The sequence below is a fragment of the Pavona decussata genome, unplaced genomic scaffold (genome assembly GCF_977016875.1).
Source record: "Pavona decussata unplaced genomic scaffold, jaPavDecu1.1 SCAFFOLD_274, whole genome shotgun sequence".
In the NCBI taxonomy this organism is placed as follows: Eukaryota; Metazoa; Cnidaria; class Anthozoa; order Scleractinia; family Agariciidae; genus Pavona; species Pavona decussata.
In genome coordinates, this window is record NW_028145676.1 from 292,078 (window position 1) to 316,936 (window position 24,859).

Below are 24,859 nucleotides of genomic sequence, written 5' to 3' on the forward strand. Positions count from 1 at the left end.
AATGCAGAAGCAATCCCCAGAAAATGGATTCTTGCATGACTCAGAACGCTGCAAATGTTTGCAGATGTGGGAATTACGATCCGAAAGTTAGTGCTCGCGAGCCCTGGCGCCAAGATAATCCAGTGGTTTCACCGACATAGCAGGCGTTAAAGCCTGCACATGTAAATTTGTATACCACCTGGGAAGGCAGCCCATTGGGAATGGAAACTTTCACACTGAACATGTTTTTTTGACTCATGAGGCAATATAAATCAGGTTGACAAAGCGGATGAACTGTGAAGCGAGCTGGAGTTGAAGAACCGTTCTTTGCAGTCTGATCAAGGAAAACAGAAAGAGCAATAACTGCTACTGATCCAGAAAGGTAAGCGCTTTTTGAGTAAAAGGGGTCGAATAAATCAGCCACTTTTTTTTACTCTCCCTCAAGCGTCTGAAAAAGGACTTTCATCTCCTGAAGATTATCCAGCGTCACTTGTCATAGAGCGGCGGTGAAAACACACGGCACTTTTTCAACAATTGCAGACGAGAAGTTAAATCAAAATTCTTTAAAACGCTGTTCTGATAAAGAAAACTATTTATACACGTTTTTGGCTGTGGATGAAACTAATCTGAAACATTTGGGCTGCCGTTTTCAAGTTCATGTAGACGCCTTTAACAAGCTTGCTACATGTAATAGGGATAGTAGAAGTCGGTTGCTCTTGAATCAGGTAATCTGTAATCAAACATACTTCTTCAATCGTCTGCCTTTTTCGAGTCGCTGGATACCAATTTGTTTCGTGTTTAAACGGTATATGACCGTGAAACGTTAACCTAAAATCGAGAATCCAGAATCCGAAAACGCAATCAAATGTGGTCAAACCTGTGACGCTATCGTGAAATTAATCTCTGTTTTTCGTTGTTTGTTTGTTTGTTTTTTTGTTCGCTTTCTTTCTGGAGAAGGAAAGAACGAAAGTTTCTTCAATTTTTCAATTTTAAGCCGGACAATTAAATGTGTCAAAATGCCCGTACTCTCAACTGATTTCAAATTCTTCGTAAAAGAACGTAGACTTTCTCAAGGTCGTCTCGACCTCGTCATTCGTCAGTCACTCATTCCGCGCATAAAAAGACGACTTGCGTCATATATAAGAAGGACAGTACATGGGTTGGTACTCAGAAATTAGAAAAATAATTATTTTGCCTCAACTAGTTAACAACATTTAAACTTGGCACGCCACATTGATACATCTACGATAATCATGTGCAGAAAATTATACCACCTAAAACTTTAAAACTATCTTACTTCGTCAATCCAGTTTGTATCTTTATTTCTGTATAGATTATTATATGTCTCATGTGTTATAAATTAACTTACCTCGCATTGCTGTCTCGATTTATACGATGAATTACAAACTTTGGAAAGATTTCCGCACAGCCCCAGTATTAATTATACATGATCACTACCATACTAAACCCTCTTACACGACGAACGGGCATGAATAGAGTCGAGTCCCAAAATGTATACATGATATGTATGGTACAGAAACCTTCCTTTAACTTTGCTGCAAAGTACTTTAATCAAAATAAATTTGTAATCCACACGTTAGCGTAATCTCCATTTTCAATCAAAATATTGAGGCTCTCTAGGTGTCTTCTAGCATTGCACAATAACCTAATGACATAAACATATACTTTTGTTTCACCAGATGAAGTCATTGCCACTTGCGCTGCTTCTCGCAGCCCTGAGTATTTTGGACCTTGCTGAGGCGGGCCAGGTGGGCCGCTGGTCGAAATGCTACGGGTCTCCTCCTGCAGACTCCTTTGGTGGCCCAGACCAGCACATACCGGCTTGGTCTCCTTACTGGAATAGATATGGACGAGCAAATCCTATCGGTTATCATGATGACAACGGCAAATGTAAGGCTTATTTTCCGTGGGGATGGGAAAGAGAGCAAGGAAGCGGCGAATTCTATGTGCTCCGGTATGTTACTTTATCTGCTTTTCTCAAATTTAATGTCTGCGACTCGATTGTATGGTTAAATGGAGGTGATTTCAGTACTTCAGTACAAGTTAGAGAATTAGTTTTAAAATTTGATTCAAGGAATTTTTATGTAATGTTTAAAAAACGAACAGGAGATTTTATCGGGTTTAAAACCGCGAGGGGCAGCCAAATGGTTTTAGACCCGATAAAACATGTGTTGTGAATTTTTTAAACGGCTTCAAAAACATTCCTGGAAAAGAGTGTGTCAATAGAAGTCATAACAATTATGCTTTTGTGAACGTTGGAAAATAGCATACGAGAAAAACACCGCATACTAATGAGGAGTGTTTTATCAGCAGATAAAACACCGCATACTAATAAGGAGGAGGTTTATCGATATAAAGTCACTGCACGTCTCATTTAGCTCAAAAAACTGCTGTTTTCAAGAAAAAGGCTCTTCGCTCAATAAAACGTTTAGACCTGAGAGGGTCGACTCGTACAAATAACAAACCTCGCGCTGGTAAAATCATACCAGGTAAAATCATAAATGGTGACAATACTTCCTTTCATTTGCTCGGAGGGAGGGAGGTAGTACTTCTCGGAACCTCTGGTGGGGGGTGTGCGGCTCGGTTCTTCAAATCCTGACTCTATTTCAGTGAGCACTGAATCAATTTTGTTTTCCTATCTTCTAATTAGGAAGTATGGACTTTCCCAGACTGGAATTGAGTACGTCTGGATCTCATTCAGGGATTACGTCTACAAGAACAAACCTTGTCAAGTAGTAGAGTACAACACCGGCAAGGCTTGGATCCCTTGCTATTTGAAACAGGCGGATGTCAAAGATTGTCATAGAAATTGGATAAAGAAAGATCTGTTGGGCTTTTGTACAAAAAGCAGCCGTTATTCCTGGGTAACTTACTGTGGAGACGACTACAGTCAAAAGCCAAGTTTTACTTTGACCAATGCTCTAGTACTGTGCCAGGTCAAAACGGCTCGAAGACACGTGACCATCACTCACGTGGATGATCTCAATTCTAACAACATCCAGACTAAACCAGAGTCCATCTTACAAGGTATTTAATCGTAACGCTGATGTTTAACTGAAATTATCAAGTTCTGACAGTTTGTCAACAAAAACAAAAGCATATACCTCACTAGGAGACAAACACAGCCACAAGATGACTGGTCGTAACTATGGTCTGTAGAGGCATTTGAAAATACTCCAATTGAAAACGAACTGAGAAACAGGCACACGGGTCGCTAGATACTATAACGCTGAACTGATCCTGAAAACGTGCGTTGTTTTAAGTATCTTCTTTGTGCGACAATATATATTCCCCAAAATTCTAAGACAAGTTCTTATTTTGTAGAGTTACAAAGTTTGCTAACTTTAACCTGGGTATCATTGGAGTCAACCTTATCAGTTAGATTAGTGTGTTTTTTTAACTATTTTATACACATTGTTTCTGCTACGTTTCGTATTCATTTAGTACTTCTTTGCCTTTAAGGGTTTAAGCTAAGGTTAAGTGTATAAACCACTCTATAATCCCGCTCTAGCCTCAAAAAGCAAAAGCTTAAATGCAGTCTAAAACAGACCTCTCCATGCCCTTCAGTCGATCTGAGAATCGGTTGACTTATCCTTTCCTTAATCCATCGTCGGAATTTCCAGATTATCGTAGCGGTGTAAAACGTTTACGCTTGTTAAACTGGTTTTGATAACTGCTTTTGCTTTTCCTACTGCTCGTAGGAATTAACAGAACGGTTGCTTTAGTATTCCATCTGAGAATAAAGAAGCTTTGTGAGGAGGGACGATTGAGTACACAAAGCAACAAGTAAATCTGATGTTGCTCAACCTATCTATCTTAAAAGCTCAATTTTGAAGGTTTCGGTCTTTGCGTTTGAACAGTATTTTTAATGTCTTTAACAAACACGCAAACAAAAAAATCACGAGCTAAAGTGCAAACGAAACTTGCTTCGGTTGGAGAGAGCTTTTGTAGAACAGAGGCAAAGACACTTTTAATTTCAATTTTTATTCATTTATGATAATAATACTTGAACGGTTTTTGAGGTTTACTACACCATGCAATCCAATTAAAGTTTATATTTACTGTAAAACCAATTCGTTTAAATTGCAAATATTGACATCAGCCCAAATTTTTTATAATGGCCTCAGTGATTGATATGAAGGGACTTCCTTTTCAGACACAACCGTCAATCGCGGTTCATCTGCACTGACGTGGAAATTCACCAAGAAATGGACAAAGAAGACGTCCTCCAGCTACTCCAGCGAACACGGATGGAAACTGAGTGTGACGACTACCATCGACTCTGGAGAACTCTCAGGTGCTATTTCCAAATGGCAGGTATCAGTTACAGCGGAAGGTTATGGGACATACATTTACACAAACTCCAAGGAAAATACAGAGGAGGTTACCTATGAGCGTAACTTCAATGTAAGTGTATCTTTATTGTCCGCCAACAATATACACTTAATGTATGGTGTCGAGGGAAACAGTTAGTTTTGTTTTCCCTCGAGTCCTGATGTTTCCAGAGGCAAAGTCGAGGGAAACATCAGGACTCGAAGGAAAACAAAACAAACTAGTTTCCAGAGGGACCATACATTAAGTGCTTTGTTATATATCTAGACTTGTTATTATTTGATAACATCTTACCCGAAATAACGTGGTGGGTTTTAATTCTTTCAACTATCCCTGTGACAAATGGAGTTCTGTTTGTTCGAATATTCCCTCCTCCCTCCATTGAAATAAATTAATAGGGTATCTAAGTTTATCAGATTTGAACGAAATGCAACCCTTATCTTCGTTACACAAAATCGATGATCTAAAGTATGTGAGGCTTTCACGAGAGCACCCATAATTTTCTTTTTGTGAGGTCCCAGACGGGTGAGGACTATCGAAAAAACATTTCAAGCTGTACAATAAATTTTCTCGGGAACCAATGGAAGTATGGAAAGGAATAAACAGAATGTTTAGAGCACCTAGTCCACTGGTGGCGGCCCTGTTCTGTACTTGACTCCCTGCTCAAGCAGTGATTGAGTAATAAATAATAATTGTGAGTTTCTTTACCTTAGGTGCCTGCAAAGACGGAATATAAGGTGAAAATTGTAATTTTCAAGCAGGAAATAAACGTCGGATTCAAGGCTCGGGAAAAGTTCTTTGACGAAAAAGGCAATCTCCTGGGTGAACGCGATCTGAGTGGAACCTGGACAGGAGTGACAACTTTCACAGGGCACGCACTGGTGACTGAGAAGGCTTTGAAAAGATACTGACTGCGCTAGATAGCTAATAATCGTAGTCACTTGTAGTTTTTCCTGATGTTTGTGACGAGAGACCACATCATCACCATGAGGAAAAAGTGAAGCAGTGCAAAATATACTAAATAATGTAAACATATCGTGTCTGTGCCATTTGTTGCCAATAAAGAGCTTGATTTCTTCAACTTACTTTTTAGTTCCTTTTCTTTTGCCTGATATTGAATGCTAAAGTGAACTAACCAACGCTGATACTGCGAAGGAAAATAATAGCGACATGATGGACCAAACCGAGAGTAAAGGAAAATGCTGCTTTGTTAAATTTACCACACAGCATCTGACTTTCTTCAATAAATACGTGCCTAGCCCCAATCTTGGATTCCAACAGCCCTTACTGAGCTCCAATTTTCTGATATTCATCAACGCGCAAAACTGCCTCTGTATTATGCGGCAACGTCCAATCCAGACCGGGAGAGGGAAGGTGAAGAGGATTGCTTCACACTTCCTGACTTTTTAGAAATTTATCTAGGAAGGATTTGATGTCGTCGAAACTCTGGGGAAACAATCACTTCAACTAAACACTGATATAAAAAAAAATGGAGTAAATTAAACGACGAGTTCACAGAGCGTTTCCAAAACGTGATCAGTTATTAATACTAAACTGTTGCTCATAATCACACGAAAGAAGTGTTTAAAAACTTGTTTCATTTTGCAGTTGGCTGTAACCACACGTTGTTTGTTTCACGCTTAACTGTCACTGTGCCAGTTAATTGCCTGCATAATGAAATTTTAAATAGTGTTTTATTAGACTTCAGGATATTAAATGTGAATTAGGGAGAAACGAAGACTCGAAAAAAAAAACCCGAATCCCAGATGGGATTTGAACCCACGACCCTGCGGGATCTGATCGGATGCTCTAACCACAGAGCTACTGGAGATTCTATGGTGAGAAAGGGTCAAATTGTGGCTATCAACTGGAACCGCATCGCGCGGCTACACAGTCACGTATTGACTCATATGAACTCACTAACAGCATCGTGCTGTCACATTAAGGCATCTAGCACATATGAACTCATTAACAGCTTCACGCTGTCACATTAAGGCATCGAGATGCGTCCAACCAATCTCCCTTTCCGAGTCTTCGTTTCTCCCTAATTCGCATTTAATATCCTGTTGTTGTTGTTTCTCCGTTATTAAACCTCGCCTTCTATAATAAAGCTATACTAATAACAGAACATGACAACGTAAGCAGAAAATAAACAAGTACTGGGTTAAGGCAGGGTGACCACAACAGCTCGCGCCAATTACTGTGGACCCAAGATTAACAAAGTTCTTAACACTCGAATAAGATAGTAAACTATAGTAAACAAACAACAACACGAAATAGGCTCTGAAAGGTTGCGTGGCATATTACATTTTAAACAGACAGATTTCTAGGTTCTAGGGTCCTAAATATCGAAGCGGGAAATAAGTGCATCTTTGTAGTATGAGGCGAGCAGAAATTTACATCGGTTCAGAGTTACCTGTTCATATCTTAACTGCAGGGGAAGAGTGTTCCAGGTTCTAGAAGTTCTTACAAAAAAAGAGTGCTGATAAGTAGAAGTGCGGTATTTCTTTGGTCTGAAAGATTTTGCATTGCTAGTGCTTGCTCTAGTAACCCTTGTGGGAACAATGCGTTCAGGGAGCACGTTATGTGATACACAAACAATACCATGGGTGGCCTTAAAGAAAAAGACCAAGTGCAAAAACTCGTGCCAATAGCAGATAGGTAGAATATCAATTGACAAGAGCCTGTCTCTATAGCTTTCCTCACATAGGAAGGGTAGATCTAAAATAAGCTTTGAGGCGCGTCACTGGACGTGTTCGAAGCGTCTTATGAGGTCTATTGTTTGCGGAGACCACACTTGCGTGGCGTAGCGAAGAGCAGGACGTACGATGGCTAAATAGAGAGTTCTGCGGGTGCTTGAGCTTAGAACGTCCATCGCACATCTACGTATGAACCCCAGTAACTTGTTTGGCTTAGCGCAATGTTCGAGCGTGTGTTTTTTCCACGTTAAGTCGGAACTAACGTAGACTCCGAGGTCTTTCTCGTGATTGGTGACCTCTAGCGGCTTATCATTTATCTTGTACTGGAACTTAACTGGATTGAACTTTCTTGTAATGTGCTGCTGCTTGCATTTTTTCTAGTTGAAAACCAAGCCTGAGGAGATAGACCAGGCCTCCAGTTTGTCTAGATCGTTTTGCAGGAGGATAGCGTCTTGGGTGGAGTCAACCCTCCGGTACAGCTTAGTGTTGTCCGCAAATGAGGCCACTTTCGAGTTCACCACAATATCAGGGAGGTCATTCACGTAGAAAGACCCGCGCAATTATTTGCGCAACTCTAGCAGTTGCAAAACGAAACTTGAGCAGTATTTGAACCGATGAGCTCTGCGATGGTGGTGCAGTGTTCAACCAACTGACTTACCAAACCAACCGGAAGCTCATATTGCGTGTTCCTAATATACCCGTGTACGATGAATAAATGAATATGAATATATTAAACATATATTTGAACTGCGGATAAAATATTAAATAGAAGAAAGACCCCCGCCGCAGTTATTAACGCAACTTAACTAAGCAGTTGCCGGAATTTTTTTCAGGCCGGCTTTCTTTTCGTAACTTTCTTAAGTTGCGTAAATAACTGCGAGTGTTTTTCTGCTTTCTGCTGTTTCATCTTTTAACTGCAGTTCAAATATATTTTAATACATTCATATTTATATCAGTACTGAATTCTGTCTCTCCATATTGACATTTTCAATTTTCTGTCAGTTAGTTTATCCCCTACGCAAGCGCCAGCCGGGAGTTCTGTTCGCTGGGTAAAACTTCCTGTTTTGAATATTTCTAACGGAAACTGTGAAAACGAAACGCCACTTTCAGTACAATTGTGTAAGGGATCTTCGTTTTAGTCAAGCATAATATATACGTCTTCCACATACCTCCCTTTTTCCCTCTCTTATTTTCTTCCTGATAGAAATTATTAAAGAAAAAAAATTTGCTATAAGTGCTTACGTTACTGTCTCCCCTTAAAAGTCATCCGACAGTCAGTCATAGACGAGAAAGTGGTTTGGCGCCATGGTTTAATTCTGTCATTCCCAGATCGTTGACAATTTTCTCCATCCAATTCCGATCAATACTCACCTGCCACTTCCAATCCATATCTTTCTAGTTCTCGTATTCACCAATTATACACACAGTGAATCATTTTTCGGGGGTAGAGATTGTCTCAGTGCGAGTTTGTTGATCTGCTCTTTCTTGGGAAGTGTGGCTGTAGTACTACTCAAATTCCCAGAAAGGTAGAAAAGAAATAATAATAACAATTATATCCATGTAAACAAGTTCGGCCGCCGTTAGTAAACTTTATTTTATTGGTCTTTAATTTAAAACAGGAAAGTGAAACGGAGTTTCAAAATGAAATTCAAATATTACTACACAAAGAAGTTCGAGCATTAAACGATTTTGCCAGTTTGTGAACTCTTTGTTTTGCATTTGAGGCCAACGGTGACGAGACTAAATAAACGGAAACAAAATGAAAATATTTTATGCCCTATTATGGAAGTTTTGGCAACCACAAAGAATGAAAGGATTCCTCTGCTATAAGAAAATTACATGGTGCATTTTGTCCTTCAGTAAAACCAAGTCGAGACGAGAGCCTTGTCAAAATCGTCAAGCACAATTTTGGCCCAAGCCAGTGTCCTGTTGTCTTTATATTTCGAGCTATTACGTTTGTTTAGAAGAGAAATTAACGTCCCGACGCGACCAATACGAATCTCGTTTTTGCTTACAACGTGCAAGTTTGTGTGTATACAATTTCCTTCGTTTAGCGTAAAACCCAGAGCACCCAACCAAAAATAGTTAAAATTTTGCTCTGCCAACTTACTTATCAAACCAACTGGGAGCTCGGGTCGCATTTTGTGTTCGTAATATGCCCGTGTAGGATAAAAAAATTAATATGAATATATTAAACATATATTTGAACTGCCAGTGAAAGATTACATAGAAGAAAGGCCCTTGCTGCAGTTATTGCCACAACTTAACTAAGCAGTTGCCTGAATTTTTTTCAGGCTTTCTCTTCGCAACTTTCTGAGGTTGCGTAAATAACTGCGAGTGTTTTTTCTGCTTTCTGTTATTCCATCTTTCAACTGCAGTTCAAATATATTTTCATACATTCATATTTATATCAGTACTGAATTCTGTCTCTCCATATTGACATTTTCAAATTTCTGTCAGTTAATTTATCCCCTACGCAAGCGCCAGGCGGGAGTTCTGTTCGCTGGGTAAAACTTCCTTTTTTGAATATTTCTAACGGAAACTGTGAAAAGGAAACGGCACTTTCAGTACAATTGTGTAAGGAATCTTCGTCTTAGTCAAGCATAATATATACGTCTTCCACATATCTCTTTTTTTTTCCCTCACTTATTTTCTTCCTCATACAAATTATCATGGAAGAAAAACAAATTGGTATTAGTGCTTAAGTTAGTATCTTCCCTTAAAAGTCATCCGACAGTCAATAATAGACGACAAAGTGGTTTGGTGTCATTATTTAATTCTGTCATTCCCAGATGGATGACAATCTTCTCCATCCAATTGTGATCAATATTCACCTGCGACTTCCAATCCATATCTTTCTAGTTCTCGTATTCACCAATTATACAAACAGTGAATCATTGTTCGGGGGTAAAGATCGTCTCAGTTCGAGTTATTTGATCTGCTACTTCTCGTGAAGTGCGGCTGCAGTACTACTCAGATGCCCAGAAAGGTAAAAAAGAAATATTAATTGGAACAATAACAATTATATCCATGCAAACAAGTTCGGCCGCCGTTAGTGAACTTTATTTTATTAATCTTTAAAACAGGAAAATTAAACGGAGTCTCAATTTGAAATTGAAATATTACCACACAAAGAAGTTCGAGCATTAAACGATTTTGCCAGTTCGTGGACTCTTTGTTTTTCATTTCTGGCCAACGATACGAGACTAATTAAACGGAAACAAAATGAAAATATTTTATGCGTATTATGGAAGTTTTGCCAACCACAAAGAATAAAAGGATTCCTCTGTTATGAGAAAATTACATGGTGCATTGTGTCCTTTAATAAAACCAAGTGGAGACGAGCGCCTTGTCAAACTCGTCAAGCATGATTTTGGCCCAAGCAAGTGTACTGTTGTCTTTCGATTTCGAGCTATTTCGTTTGTTTAGAAGAGAAATTAACGTCCCGACGCGACCAGTACGAATCTCGTTTTTGCTTACAACGTGCAAGTTTGTGTGTATGCAATTTCCTTCGTTTAGCGTAAACCCAGAGAACCCAACCACAAATAGTTAAAAGTTTGCTCTACCAACTTACTTATCAAACCAACTGGGAGCTCAGGTCATATTTTGTGTTCAAATTGAAATTTAAATATTTCCACACAAAGACGTTCGAGCATTAAACGATTTTGCCAGTTCGTGAACTCTTTGTTTTGCATTTCTGGCCAACGATACGAGACTACTTAAACGGAAACAAAATGAAAATATTTTATGCCGTCTTATGAAAGTATTTGCAACCACAAAAAATGAAAGGATTCCTCTGCTACTAGAAAATGACATGACACATTTTGTCCTTTAATAAAACCAAGTGGACACGAGAACCTTGTTAAATTCGTTAAGCACAATTTTGATCCAACCCAGTGTACTGTTGTCTTTCCATTTTGAGCTATTTCGTTTGTTTAGAAGATAAATTAACGTCCCGACGCGACCAATACGAATCTCGTTTTTGCTTACAACGTCAAAGTTTGTGTATATGCAATTGCCTTCGTTTACCGTAAAACCCAGAGCACCCAACCAAAAATAGTTAAAATTTTGCTCTACCAACTTTTTTATGAAACCAACTGAGATCTCAGGTCATATTTTGTGTTCAAATTGAAATGTAAATATTACCACACAAAGAAGTTAGAGCATTAAACGATTTTGCAAGTTCGTGAACTCTTTGTTTTGCATTTCTGGCCAACGATACGAGACTAATTAAACGGAAACAAAATGAAAATATCTTATGCCCTATTATGGAAGTTTTGGCAACCACAAAGAATGAAAGGATTCCTCTGTTATGAGAAAATTACATGGTGCATTGTGTCCTTTAATAAAACCAAGTCGAGACCGTCCAGAGCCTTGTCAAACTCGACAAGCACAATTTTGGCCCAGGCCAGTGTACTGTTGTCTTTCGATTTCGAGCTATTTCGTTTGTTTAGAACAGAAATTAACGTCCCGACGCGACCAGTACGAATTTTTTTTTTTTTTACAACGTGCAAGTTTGCGTGTATGAATTTCCTTCGTTTAGCGTAAAACCCAGAGCACCCAACCAAAAATAGTTAAAATTTTGCTCAACCAACTTACTCATCAAACCAACTGGGAGCTCAGGTCATATTTTATGTTCGTAATATACCCGTGTAGGATGAATTAATTTATATGAATATATTAAACATATATTATTTAAACTGCCAGTGAAAGATTAAAAAGAAGAAAGGCCCCTACTGCAGTTATTGCTACAACTTAACTAAGCAGTTGCCTGAATTTTTTTCAGGCTTTCTTTTCGCAACCTTTTTAAGTCGCGTAAATAACTGCGAGTGTTTTTCTGCTTTTTGTTATTTCATCTTTCAACTCCAGTTAAAATATATTCTTTTTTATACATTCATATTTATATCAGCACTGAGTTCTGTCTCTCCATATTGACATTTTCAATTTTCTGTCAGTTAATTTATCCTCTATGCAAGCGCCAGGCGGGAGACCTGTTTGTTAGTTAAAACTTCCTGTTTTGAATATTTCTAACGGAAACTGTGAAAAAAAAAAAAACGCCACTTTCAGTACCATTGTGCAAGGGATCTTCAGCTTAGTCAAGCATAATATATACGTTTTCCACATATCTCTTTGTATCCCTCTCTTATTTTCTTTTTCATAGAAATTTTCAAGGAAGAAAAACAAATTGGTATTAGTGCTTAAGTTAGTATCTTTCCTTAAAAGTCATCCGACAGTCAATAAGAGACCACAAAGTGGTTTGGTGTCATTATTTAACTCTGTCATTCCCAGATGGATGACAATCTTCTCCATCCAATTCACCTGCCACTTCCAATCCATATCTTTCTAGTTCTCGTATTCACCAATTATACACACAGTGAATCATTGTTCGGGGGTAAAGATCGTCTCAGTTCGAGTTTGTTGATCTGCTATTTCTTGTGAAGTGCGGCTGCAGTACTACTCAGATGCCCAGAAAGGTAAAAAAGAAATAACAATAACAATTATAGCCATGTAAACAAGTTCGGCTGTCCGTTAGTGAACTTTATTTTCTTGGTCTTTAAAACAGGAAAGTCAAACGGAGTCTCAAATTGAAATTTAAATATTACCACACAAAGAAGTTCGAAGATTAAACGATTTTGCCAGTTCGTGAACTCTTTGTTTTGCATTTCTGGCCAACAATACGAGACTAATTCGACAGAGACAAATTGAAAATATTTTATGCCTTATTATGGAAGTTTTGGCAACCACAAAGAATGAAAGGATTCCTCTGTTATGAGAAAATTTATAAGAAAATTACATGGTGCATTATATCCTTCAATAAAACCAAGTGGAGACAAGAGCCTTGTAAAACTCGTCAAGCACAATTGTGGCCCAAGCCAGTGTACTGTTGTCTTTCGATTTCGAGCTATTTCGTTTGTTTAGAAGAGAAATTAACGTCCCGACGCGACCAGTACGAATCTCGTTTTTGCTTACAACGTGCAAGTTTGTGTGTATGCAATTTCCTTCGTTTACCGTAAAACCCAGAGCACCCAACCAAAAATAGTTAGAATTTTGCTCTACCAACTTACTTATGAAACCAACTGGGAGTTCAGGTCATATTTTGTGTTTAAATTGAAATTTAAATATTACCACACAAAGAAGTTCGAGCATTGAACGATTTTGCCAGTTTGTGAACTCTTTGTTTTGCATTTCTGGCCAACGATACGAGACCAATTAAACGGAAACAAACTAAATATATTTTATGCCATATTATAAACGTTTTGGCAACAACAAATAAAGAATGAAAGGATTCCTCTGTTATGAGAACATTACATGGTGCATTGTGTCCTTCAATAAAACCAAGTGGAGACGAGAGCCTCTCAAACTCGTCAAGCAAAATTTTGGCCCAAGCCAGTGTACTGTTGTCTTTCGATTTCGAGCTATTTTGTTTGTTTAGAAGAGAAATTAACGTCCCGACGCGACCAGTACGAAACTCGGTTTTGTTTACAACGTGCAAGTTTGTGTGTATGCAATTTCCTTCGTTTAGCGTAAAACCCAGAGCACCCTACCAAAAATAGTTAAAGTTTTGCTCTACCAACTTACTTATCAAACCAACTGGAAACTCAGGTCACTTTTTGTGTTCGTAATATACCCGTGTAGGATGAATAAATTAATATGAATATATTAAACATATATTTGAACTGCCAGTGAAAGATTAAATAGAAGAAAGGCCCCTGCTGCAGTTATTGCCACAACTTAACTAAGCAGTTGCCTGAATTTTTTTCAGGCTTTCTTTACGCAACTTAAGTTGCGTAAATAGCTGCGAGGGGTTTTCTGCTTTTTGATATTTTATTTTTCAACTGCAGTTCAATAATATTTTCATACATTCATATTTATATCAGTACTGAATTCTGTCTCTCCATATTGACATTTTCAATTTTCTGTCGGTTAATTTATCTGCTACGCAAGCGCCAGGCGGGAGGTCTGTTCGCTGGGTAAAACTTCCTGTTTTGAATAATTTTAACGGAAACTGTGAAAAGAAAACGCCACTTTCAGTACAATTGTGTAAGGGATTTTCGTCTTAGTCGTGCATAATATATACGTGTTCCACGTATCTCTTTTTTTCCCTCTCTAATTTTTATCCGTATAGAGATTATCAAGGAAGAAAAACAAATTGGTATTAGTGCTTAAGTTAGTATCTTTCCTCAAAAGTCATCCGACAGTCAATAATAGACGACAAAGTGGTTTGGTGTCATTATTTAATTCTGTCATTCCCAGATGGATAACAATCTTCTCCATCCAATTGTGATCAATATTCACCTGCCACTTCCAATCCATATCTTTCTAGTTCTCGTATTCACCAATTATACACACATTGAATCATTGTTCGGGGGTAAAGATCGTCTCAGTTCGAGTTTGTTAAACTGCTATTTTTTATGAAGTGCGGCTGCAGTACTACTCAGATGCCCAGAAAGGTAAAAAAAGAAATAATAATAACAATTATATCCACGTAAACAAGTTCGGCTGCCGTTAGTGAACTTTATTTTATTGGTCTTTGACACAAGAAAGTCAAATGGAGATTCAAAAGGAAATTTAAATATTACCACACAAAGAAGTTCGAGCATTACACGATTTTGCCAGTTCGTGAACTCTTTGTTTTGCATTTCTGGCCAACGATACGAGACTAATTAAACAGAAACAAAATGAAAATATTTTATGCCGTATTATGGAAGTTTTGGCAACCACAAAGAATGAAAGGATTCCCCTGTTATGACCAACTGGGAGTTCAGGTCATATTTTGTGTTTACATTGAAATTTAAATATTACTACACCTGGAAGTTCGAGCATTAAAAGATTTTCTCAGTTCGTGAACTCTTTCTTTTGCATTTCTGGCCAACGGTACGAGAATAATTAGACGGAAACGAAATGAAAATATTTTTTATGCCGTATTATTGAAGTTTTGGCGACCACAAAAAATGAAAGGATTCCTCTGTTATGAGAAAATTTATAAGAAAATTACATGGTGCATTGTGTCCTTCAATAAAACCAAGTGGAGACGAGCGCCTTGTCAAACTCGTAAAGCACAATTTTTGCCCAAGCCAGTGTACTGTTGTCTTTCGATTTCGAGCTATTTCGTTTGTTTAGAAGAGAAAATAACGTCCCGATGCGACCAGTACGAATCTCGTTTTTGCTTAAACGTGCAAGTTTATGTGTATGCAATTTCCTTCGTTTAGCGTAAAACCCAGAGCACCCAATCACAAATCGTTAAAATTTTGCTCTACCAACTTACCGGCATGAAACCAACTGGGAGTTCAGGTCATATTTTGTGTTTAAATTGAAATTTAAATATTACTACACAAGGAAGTTCGAGCATTAAAAGATTTTCCCAGTTCGTGACCTTTGGGTTTTGCATTCCTGGCCAACGATACGTGACTAATTGGACGGAAACGAAATGAAAATATTTCATGCCGTATTATTGAAGTTTTGGCGACCACTAAGAATGAAAGGATTCCTCTGTTATGAGAAAATTACATGGTGCATTGTGTCCTTTAATAAAACCAAGTCGAGACCGTCCAGAGCCTTGTCAAACTCGACAAGCACAATTTTGGCCCAGGCCAGTGTACTGTTGTCTTTCGATTTCGAGCTATTTCGTTTGTTTAGACTAGAAGAGAAATTAACGTCCCGACGCGACCAGTACGAATCTTGTTTTTTTTTTACAACGTGCAAGTTTGCGTGTATGAATTTCCTTCGTTTAGCGTAAAACCCAGAGCACCCAACCAAAAATAGTTAAAATTTTGCTCTACCAACTTACTCATCAAACCAACTGGGAGCTCAGGTCAAATTTTATGCTCGTAATATACCCGTGTAGGATGAATTAATTTATATGAATATATTAAACATATATTTAAACTGCCAGTGGAAGATTAAATAGAAGAAAGGCCCCTACTGCAGTTATTGCCACAACTTAACTAAGCAGTTGCCTGAATTTTTTTCAGGCTTTCTTTTCGCAACCTTTTTAAGTCGCGTAAATAACTGCGAGTGTTTTTCTGCTTTTTGTTATTTTATCTTTCAACTCCAGTTAAAATATACATTCATATTTATATCAGTACTGAATTCTGTCTCTCCATATTGACATTTTCAATTTTCTGTCAGTTAATTTATCCCCTATGCAAGCGCCAGGCGCACATTTTGTGTTCGTAATATAACCGTGTAGGATGAATAAATTAGTATGAATATATTAAAGATATATTTGAACTGCCAGTGAAAGATTAAATAGAAGAAAGGCCCTTGCTGCAGTTATTGCCACAACTTAACTAAGCAGTTGCCTGAATTTATTTCAGGCTTTCTTTCGATTTGCGCAACTTTCTTAAGTTGCGTAAATAACTGAGAGGATTTTTCTGCTTTTTGTTATTTCATCTTTCAACTGCAGTTCAAATATATTTTCATACATTCATATTTATATTAGTACTAAACTTTGTCTCTCCAGTTAATTTATCTCCTACGCAAGCGCCACGCGGGAGACCTGTTCGCTGGGTAAAACTTCCTGTTTTCAATATTTCTAACGGAAACTGTGAAAAGAAAACGTCACTTTCAGTACAATTGTGTAAGGGATCTTCGTCGTAGTCAAGCATAATATATACGTGTTCCACATATCTCTTTTTTTCCCTCTCTTATTTTCTTGCTGATAGAGATTATCAAGGAAGAAAAACAAATTGGTATTAGTCCTTAAGTTACTATCTTTACTTAAAAGTCATCCGACAATCAAAAATAGACGACAAAGCGGTTTGGTGTCATTATTTAACTCTGTCATTCCCAGATGGATGACAATCTTCTCCATCCAATTGTGATCAATATTCACCTGCAACCTCCAATCCATATCTTTCTAGTTCTCGTATTCACCAATTATACACACAGTGAATCATTGTTCTGGGGTAAAGATCGTCTCAGTTCGAGTTTGTTGATCTGCTATTTCTTGTGAAGTGCGGCTGCAGTACTACTCAGATGCCCAGAAAGGTAAAAAAAGAACTAATAATAACAATTATATCCAGGTAAACAAGTTCGGCCGCCGTTAGTGAAATTTATTTTATTGGTCTTTAACACAGGAAAGTCAAACGGAGATTCAAAAGGAAATTGAAATATTACCACACAAATAAGTTCGAGCATTAAACGATTTTGTCAGTTCGTGAACTCTCTCTTTTGCATTTCTGGCCAACGATACGAGACTAATTAAACGGAAACAAAATGAAAATATTTTATGCCGTATTATGGAAGTTTTGGCAACCACAAAGAATGAAAGGACTGTTCTCTTATGAGAAAATTACATGGTGCATTGTGTCCTTCAATAAAACCAAGTGGAGACGAGAGCCTTGTCAAACTCGTCAAGCACAATTTTCGCCCAAGTCAGTGCACATTTGTCTTTCTATTTCGACCTATTTCGCTTTTTAAGCAGAGAAACGTGCCCGGCGCGACCAGAACGAATCTCGTTTTGCTTACAAAATGCAAGTTTGTGTGTAGACAATTTCCTCCTTTCAGCGTAAAACCCAGAGCACCCAACAAAAATAGTTAAAACGTTGTTACCTTAAAAAATCTCGCATCAATTCATGACTTCCAAAAGGTATATTTTCACAAGTTGACGCAGCTTGGTCCGTTCGTTTTCTTTAGCTGAAAGTTTTAGGGAACTGAATACTTTTTCTCGAATTTACGAGCTGTTGTTGGCTTTTCAAAATGCTAGGGGGCTTTTTTCGGTAATTTTACCACGTATTTTTTCTCCGAACACAAATGGGATTAATTTTTCGACGTTGCTAAAGTTTTAAGTGACCTTTCGTCAAAGATAACGCTTTTCTTTCTTCACAATTTAATCCAAATTTCTCACTGAGACGGGTGATGTCTTTCGAACGGATGTTCTTGTGATGTTCTTTCTACATAACCTTGATAATGGCGAGAGATGCACCGAAACGTCGGTTTCTATCACTGATAAAAGACTTGTTAACGGAAACAACATGAAAATATTTTATGCCGTATTATGGAAGTTTTGGCAACCACAAAGAATGAAAGGATTGCTCTTTTATGAGAAAATTACATGGTGCATTGTGTCCTTCAATAAAACCAAGTAGAGGCGAGAGGCTTGTCAAACGCGTCAACGACAATTTTGGCCCATGCCAGTGTACATTTGTGTTTCGATTTCGACGGAGACTGGTGATATCTTTCGAACTAGACGTATTCCAACAAAATGAAACTCTTGGACGCACCCGTATAACCGACAAAGCCACATTGTTTAAGAAATCTGAAATTATGGGAGATCTAAACAGTCTGCAAACACTAGAACGGTAAAATCTACAACCCGGCGCAATGTATTGAAAATATATTACCTCCTTTAACTAATACTTTAAGCTGGAAAACATTATAGGTTGGGTTGCCTTTCGATCGTTACTTCAAGGCCGTATGAATTAACCTTGTTTAAAAATGATTTCTGCGGTGAGTGTGTTGTTCCTTGTTTTGTAGTTTATTAACAAAATTTAGTGCAAATTGGGCCGGCTCCTTGTCGGGTTAAAAAATAAACCTATAAAAGCTTCCAGTATAATTTTGGTTTACCAAATTTATAACGTTTTTAGTCTGAGGCTACGAAATAATGGGCTCACTGATGGTTTGTGTCGTTAGTTTGTAGACTAGCCTCTTAGTGCTTTGGGGACGGTAAATAATAGACCATGCCAGTGACATAGATCGTCGCATTTAACTACATTTTTCCCTTCTTCAGTTCTTCGAGTTGAAGATTTTTGCGGACAACTTGTCGCAGAAGCGCTAGCATACTTAATTTTTAGTTCATTTCTCTTCCATGTGAAAATCAAACTTCACTGGAACGAAATTCTCTGTGGGGACGGAAAAGATACCTCCGACTATTCTTTCTGTACATGTAGGAACTCAAAGAATTTTCCATAGCTGAAATGATGAATACAGCATATATCTTTATTGGTCCTTGAAAAAATTTCCATTTCATTTCATTTATTTTTTTTTTCTATTCAAGTATGGCAGGTTGTTACTTCTCCATACTCGACTACCTATTCCTCTGTTATCTTTGTGGAGCATGGCTGGTATACAGCACTGATGCCCAGCAAGGTGAGAAAACGAGTCTTAATTTATTGCTAATTCCAAACAAAAAAGGCGTCATTAGCTGTTTTATGTTAGAGGCGTTTACATCGTCTAAGACGTTAGACCTACAGACGCCCGTTTCTCGAACGTTCCGTTAACTTACCTGGCCGTAAAACTATCACTGTATATACAACGTTCTTAGAATCGTTACTGATTATGGAAGCTAAATATTATTTTCTTTATCTTTTGATGCAATTTATTGGCAAAAATCACGCTGAGCTATCACTCTTTGGACATGCAAGAAGTCAAATGGATTTTTGAGCGAAAATTTTAGTTTAGACAGAGTGCAAAATTCGAGATTTCGTCTGTGATCAAGTCTAAATGTTAATTTAACTTTTTTTATTCTGGCACTTAAACTTTCGATCCCCAATATCACTCGTTTCTTTAGATAAAATCTAAAATCATGACGACTTTTCTCTGTCTTACATACTGCTGGTTCTTTAACCGATGAGGGTAAAAAGCGAACTGAATGAGTTTGGGGAACGGCATGTGGCATGACGTGCGGAATGACATAATTATGCGAAATACGAGATATGCGGAATGACTTAAATAACTAAGTTAACTGAAGAGCGCGTCCTGTTTTCGCGCCAATTTTATAAGAGCAGCAGTTTATCGATGTTGCGTACTCTAGCCGAATATTAAACGACTAAACAACAGATCTAGGATTAGAAAATAAAGGCCTGGGATGGAAAAAGTCTTATCGCTGGTTAGGAAGTGAGGGTGAAGAAATCGATGAATACTGTTATAGTTTTCGCATTCAAGGAACTCTGAGTAAATCCGTAATAAATTAAATCTCATGTTCACTATTCTTCTTGCGACTTCGGTTGAAAAAGATATTACTATGACTATGAATATATGAAACATATGTCTGAACTGCGGGTGAAAGATTACATAGAAGAAAGACCCTCGCAGTTATTTACGCAACTTTTAACTGAGCCGTTGCGAAGAGAAAGACTAAAAAACCTCAACAATGCCCTCATCATTTGTTTGGACCCTGACCCTAATCACGCGAACATCACACCACATAACGAAAGGCCAATCACAAAGCCTATAAGTTAGAAATCCCTTCGATCTTTCTTTCTTCCTCTCTTTGTCAGGGTTTTTTATTCATCCTTTATTTATTTATTTAGTTTTTTTTAACGATGTCTATGACTAAGAACTTTATTTTTTTTCTTAGGGAGCTGTCGAACTATCAAATTTCTGCCACCAAATCATGGATATTACCTGGAGGATCACGTCATTTTGAATCTTACAATTGAATCCAGATTCCGATTATGCGAACATCATTGCCTAATGGAGAGCGAGTGTGTTTCAGTCAACATTGGACCAGTAATTGACAACAAAATGATTTGTGAGTTGAGTAATTCGGATCACTTCCAGTATCCGGAAGACGTAATAAAAAGGCCTGGCTGGACGTATGGAGCCACTGAGGTATGAACTGTAGATCTAAAAATATATCTATAAGTGGATATGCTATATATAAGTGGAAATTCTAACGCTATTGCAGAGAAATGGCAGAGAGATTGTACTCCTTTTTTTGAATCGAAATTATATATTGAAATTATTCAGCTTTGCCACGAGCAGATGAAGCATGTCGCAAGTTTTGGCGTCACTCTTGGTTAGTCATGTGATTGATACTTTTTCCCTGCAATGATATCTATAGTAGGTTTTAACAACATCATTATTTTACACGGGCTAGCATTTATCAAGTAATTATAACCAGCTGGGTACTTTGTATCTCGTTCGTCACTTTATAAATAAATTTGATATTGTGACCTAGCTTGAGAGGATAGGAGCGGTGTGGTACATGTGTGTTTCTTTTTCCCATCAGAATCTTTGCTCGATTCTCAAACCTTGCATCAACAACGCCAAATGCCTGTTTGGCTACACTGACAAAAAGTACCTCTGTGTATGTGCATCCGGATTTACAGGAGAAAATTGCGAAAAAGGTAAATACTATAAGTTTGGTCAGCTCATGTACTCAGCTTTAATTTGCCTTTCCATTTATAATTAGCTTGTTTAATTGTTCAATTGCACCTCTAACCCAGGGTTCTCTGGTGACGGAAGATTATGTTTAGGTACACCCCTCACCCCCTTATACCCTTGTACCCTTGTACCCTTGTTTATTGTGTAAAAGTAAATCAGCACTTTGTGGTAACCCCTCAGGTATAAAGCAATGAGCTATTCCAGTTGTTAAACCGGTTCCATTTAATCCTTGTCCAAGCGGTTTAATCTCGATTTTTGTAATTTTACACTTTTCAGATATCAATGAATGTACAAAAGGCATCCACGACTGCAGCAAGAATGCATCCTGTGTCAATACCCCTGGATCCTACAATTGCATCTGTAATCTGGGGTTCACTGGCGATGGACGATTATGTTCAGGTACAATTTTCCGTTCTTTTCATCTTTTTAGATTATTGTGTTGAAGTAATTTTGAAGTTTAGTTTTCAGGAAAAAAAATCAATTAGCTATTCCAGTTGTTGAGGCAGTTAATTTAATCCTTGTCCAAGTGGTTTAATCTCGATTCTGTAATTTTACATTTTTCAGATATCAATGAATGTACAAAAGGCATCCACGACTGCAGCAAGAATGCATCCTGTGTCAATACCGCTGGATCTTTCAATTGCACCTGTAATCCGGGGCTCACTGGCGATGGACGATCATGTTTAGGTACAGTTTGCCGTTCTATTCATTTTTCGAGGTTATTGTCTTAAGGTAAATTTGGCGTTGAGCAATTTGTTGTAATCCTTCAACGAAACAAAAAAATGATTGGCTATTTCAATTATTAAACCAGTTTCATTTATTCTTTGTCGAAACAGTTAAATCACTTTTTGTCATTTCTTATTTTTTTAGATATCGATGAATGCACTAAAGGCATCCACGACTGCAGCGAAAATGCATCCTGCCTGAATACCCATGGATCATTTAATTGCACCTGTAAGCCGGGATTCACTGGTGACGGACGCTCATGTTCAGGTAAAACTTTGTTGTTTTATTCGCTTTGGTAATCTCTTTCTTGTCTTTGTCTTTTGTCATGTTTTAATCCCCTGGTCAGATTGCAAGATGTAGCAATTTTTGGCCGAATTCAACGATCGTGTAATTCAAGAAAGTATGATATCCTAAAAAAAAATATGTTCCAACAAAGTTAGGTTGTATTCGAAGTGTAACATTTTGTTACGCTTAATTTCACGTTGAGAACATGTGAGAACCGATCTTGGGATTTACAGGAGAAAAATGTGAAAAAGGTAAATACTATAAGTTTGGTAAGCTCATGTACTCAGCTATAATGTGCCTTTCCATTTATAATTAGCTTGTTTAATTGTTCCGTGATTGCACCTGTAAGCCAGGGTTCTCTGTTAACGGAAGATTATGTTTAGGTACAGTTTGCCGTTCTATTCATTTCCCTTGTTGATTGTGATAATAATAATGTGTAAAGGTAAATCAGCACTTTGTGCTTACTCTTCAGGAAAAAATCAATTAGCTATTCCAGTTGTTAAACCAGTTACATTTAATCCTTGTCCAAGCGGTTTAATCTCCATTTTTGTAATCTTACATTTTTCAGATATCAATGAATGTACAAAATGCATCCACGACTGCAGCAAGAATGCATCCTGTGTCAATACCCCTGGATCTTTCAATTGCACCTGTAATCCGGGGCTCACTGGCGATGGACGATCATGTTTAGGTATATTTTGCCGTTCTATTCATTTCCCCTGTTGATTGTAATAATAATAATGTGTAAAGGTAAATCAGCACTTTGTGTTTACCCTTCATGAAAAAAGCAATTAGCTATTCCAGTTGTTAAACCAGTTACATTTAATCCTTTTCCAAGCGGTTTAATCTCCATTTTTTGTAATTTTACATATTTCAGATATCAATGAATGCACAAAAGGCATCCACGACTGCAGCAAGAATGCATCCTGTGTCAATACCCCTGGATCTTTCAACTGCACCTGTAATCCGGGGCTCACTGGTGATGGACGATCATGTTTAGGTACATTTTGCCGTTCTATTCATTTTTCGAGGTTATTGTCTTAAGGTAAATTTGGCGTTGAGTAATTCGTGGAAACCCTTCAACGAAAAAAAAAATGACTAGCTATTCCAATTATTAAACCAGTTGCATTTATTCATTGTCGAAAGTGTTAAATTACTTTTGGTCATTTCTTATTTTTTTAGATATTGATGAATGCACTAAAGGCATCCACAACTGTAGCGAAAATGCATCCTGCCTGAATACCCATGGATCCTTTAATTGCACCTGTAAGCCGGGGTACACTGGTGACGGACGCTCATGTTCAGGTAAAACTTTCTTGTTTTATTCTCTTTGGTAGTCTCTTTCTGGTCTTTCTTTTTGCCAGGTTTTAATCTCCTGGTCAAATCGCAAAATGTAGCAATTTTTGGCCGAATTCAACGATCATGTAAAGTAAGAAAGTAAGATAACCTAAGAAAAATATGTTCCAACAAAGTTAGGTTGTATTCGAAGTGTAACATTTTGTTACGCTTAATTTCACGTTGAGAACATGTGAGAACCGATCTTGGGTAATGTCTTCTAACAAGGCTTTAAATTTATTATACATGATGGTAATTGTTGGCTAAGAAAACATGCTTTTATTCTTCGTTACTTGCCGTATTTTCGTTTTGTTTTGTTTTGTGCTGAGCGTTGTCGCACGTCGTTGAATAGAATTGAACCTGGCGCTGTTCCGTGATAAATGAAAACAGAAAGCAAGTAACCATAGCGCCAACAAGTCTAGAGGTCGCTTAAAATGTTTTAAGAACATATGTTGAATTCCGTTGCATTTTGTATTATTGGCTTTAGGCTGAATCAAACTTGTAACTGCAGTCCAGAGCCGGTATTACTGTTAGCAGCCTGGGCTGAGTTGCTCGAAGCATGGTTAGCGCTAACCATTGGTTAAGAGGTATTAAAACCTATAGGTTGTCATAGCATTTAACCCGGGTTTGCGCTAACCATGCTTCGAGGAACTGAGCCCTGTTTGTTAGGGATTAGAAAGGGGAATGGCAGAGATGAAGTGGAGGACAAGACAAGTCCGTGAAAAGATTGTGGCGCACAAAGTGATGAAGAAGGAAAGGAACACTTTTCGCTTTTCTCCGCGCTCAATTCCTTTTGTCTCTCCCTTTTCTAGTGCTTGCCACACAGGCGTATACCTTTAGCGTAAGAAAATGTTCTTTCGAGTAACAGGAGTGGCTCTGCACTAGAAAAGTTGGCATATCATTTTGTAAGATAACATTGGGATGACCTTAATGTTTGGCTGGTCTATGCAACAGCTTGGGTTATACGTTAGTTGAGAAGCTTTCGGTTACAATCCAGGGCCTAGTTGTTTGAAAGCCAATTCAGTAACGCTAATCCCCGATAAAACGTTAATTGAGGTTTGTATCTCGCTCGTTACAGCGGTGATTTTATTGGCGTGAACACCTAAAATATGTCTGTAATGCTTATTCTGTTGTAACCAATCACAGACGAGATCTTCACACCACAGAAACCACAGGCAACGAACGGTTTCTTTTCAGTCACGGAACAAATTATTTTCGTTTTGTTTAACATTCAGTCTTTTTACAAGTAGACAATTGCTTTTCCTTCCTATTTGTTTACAGTTTGTGCTATAATAGCAAAGAATACAGGTTTGAGCGATTTTGAAATAAATTACAAAGCCAATGTGCCGGGCTGACGCACGCGGCGGTTTGGC

At 37.9% G+C, this 24,859-nt stretch overlaps 2 protein-coding genes across 2 annotated transcripts in view; both read left to right on the forward strand.

Moving 5' to 3' along the window:
• Positions 1 to 24,859, forward strand: part of LOC146455417 (uncharacterized) — a 61,235-nt gene that overhangs the window by 30,024 nt on the left and 6,352 nt on the right. The window contains exons 2-8 of the mRNA XM_085094301.1: positions 20,332 to 20,585; positions 20,986 to 21,103; positions 21,417 to 21,539; positions 21,705 to 21,827; positions 22,011 to 22,133; positions 22,720 to 22,842; positions 23,334 to 23,456. Coding sequence (XP_084950427.1) covers positions 20,332 to 20,585; positions 20,986 to 21,103; positions 21,417 to 21,539; positions 21,705 to 21,827; positions 22,011 to 22,133; positions 22,720 to 22,842; positions 23,334 to 23,456 — 987 coding nt within the window. The remainder of the gene's footprint in view (positions 1 to 20,331; positions 20,586 to 20,985; positions 21,104 to 21,416; positions 21,540 to 21,704; positions 21,828 to 22,010; positions 22,134 to 22,719; positions 22,843 to 23,333; positions 23,457 to 24,859) is intronic.
• On the forward strand, positions 224 to 5,330 carry LOC146455419 (uncharacterized). Its single transcript, XM_085094345.1, has 5 exons — positions 224 to 361; positions 1,680 to 1,954; positions 2,651 to 3,027; positions 4,157 to 4,407; positions 5,046 to 5,330. Exons 2-5 carry the CDS (start codon positions 1,680 to 1,682, stop codon positions 5,241 to 5,243), a joined length of 1,101 nt encoding a protein of 366 aa, XP_084950471.1. The 5' UTR covers positions 224 to 361; the 3' UTR covers positions 5,244 to 5,330.

Excerpts from the sequence above, each read along its gene's own strand:
- LOC146455419 (XM_085094345.1), top strand. The coding sequence starts at position 1,680 with ATGAAGTCATTGCCACTTGCGCTGCTTCTCGCAGCCCTGAGTATTTTG. Across the intron at positions 1,955-2,650 it reads GGCGAATTCTATGTGCTCCG|GAAGTATGGACTTTCCCAGA; the intron begins GTATGTTACTTT and ends TCTTCTAATTAG. Across the intron at positions 3,028-4,156 it reads ACCAGAGTCCATCTTACAAG|ACACAACCGTCAATCGCGGT; the intron begins GTATTTAATCGT and ends CTTCCTTTTCAG.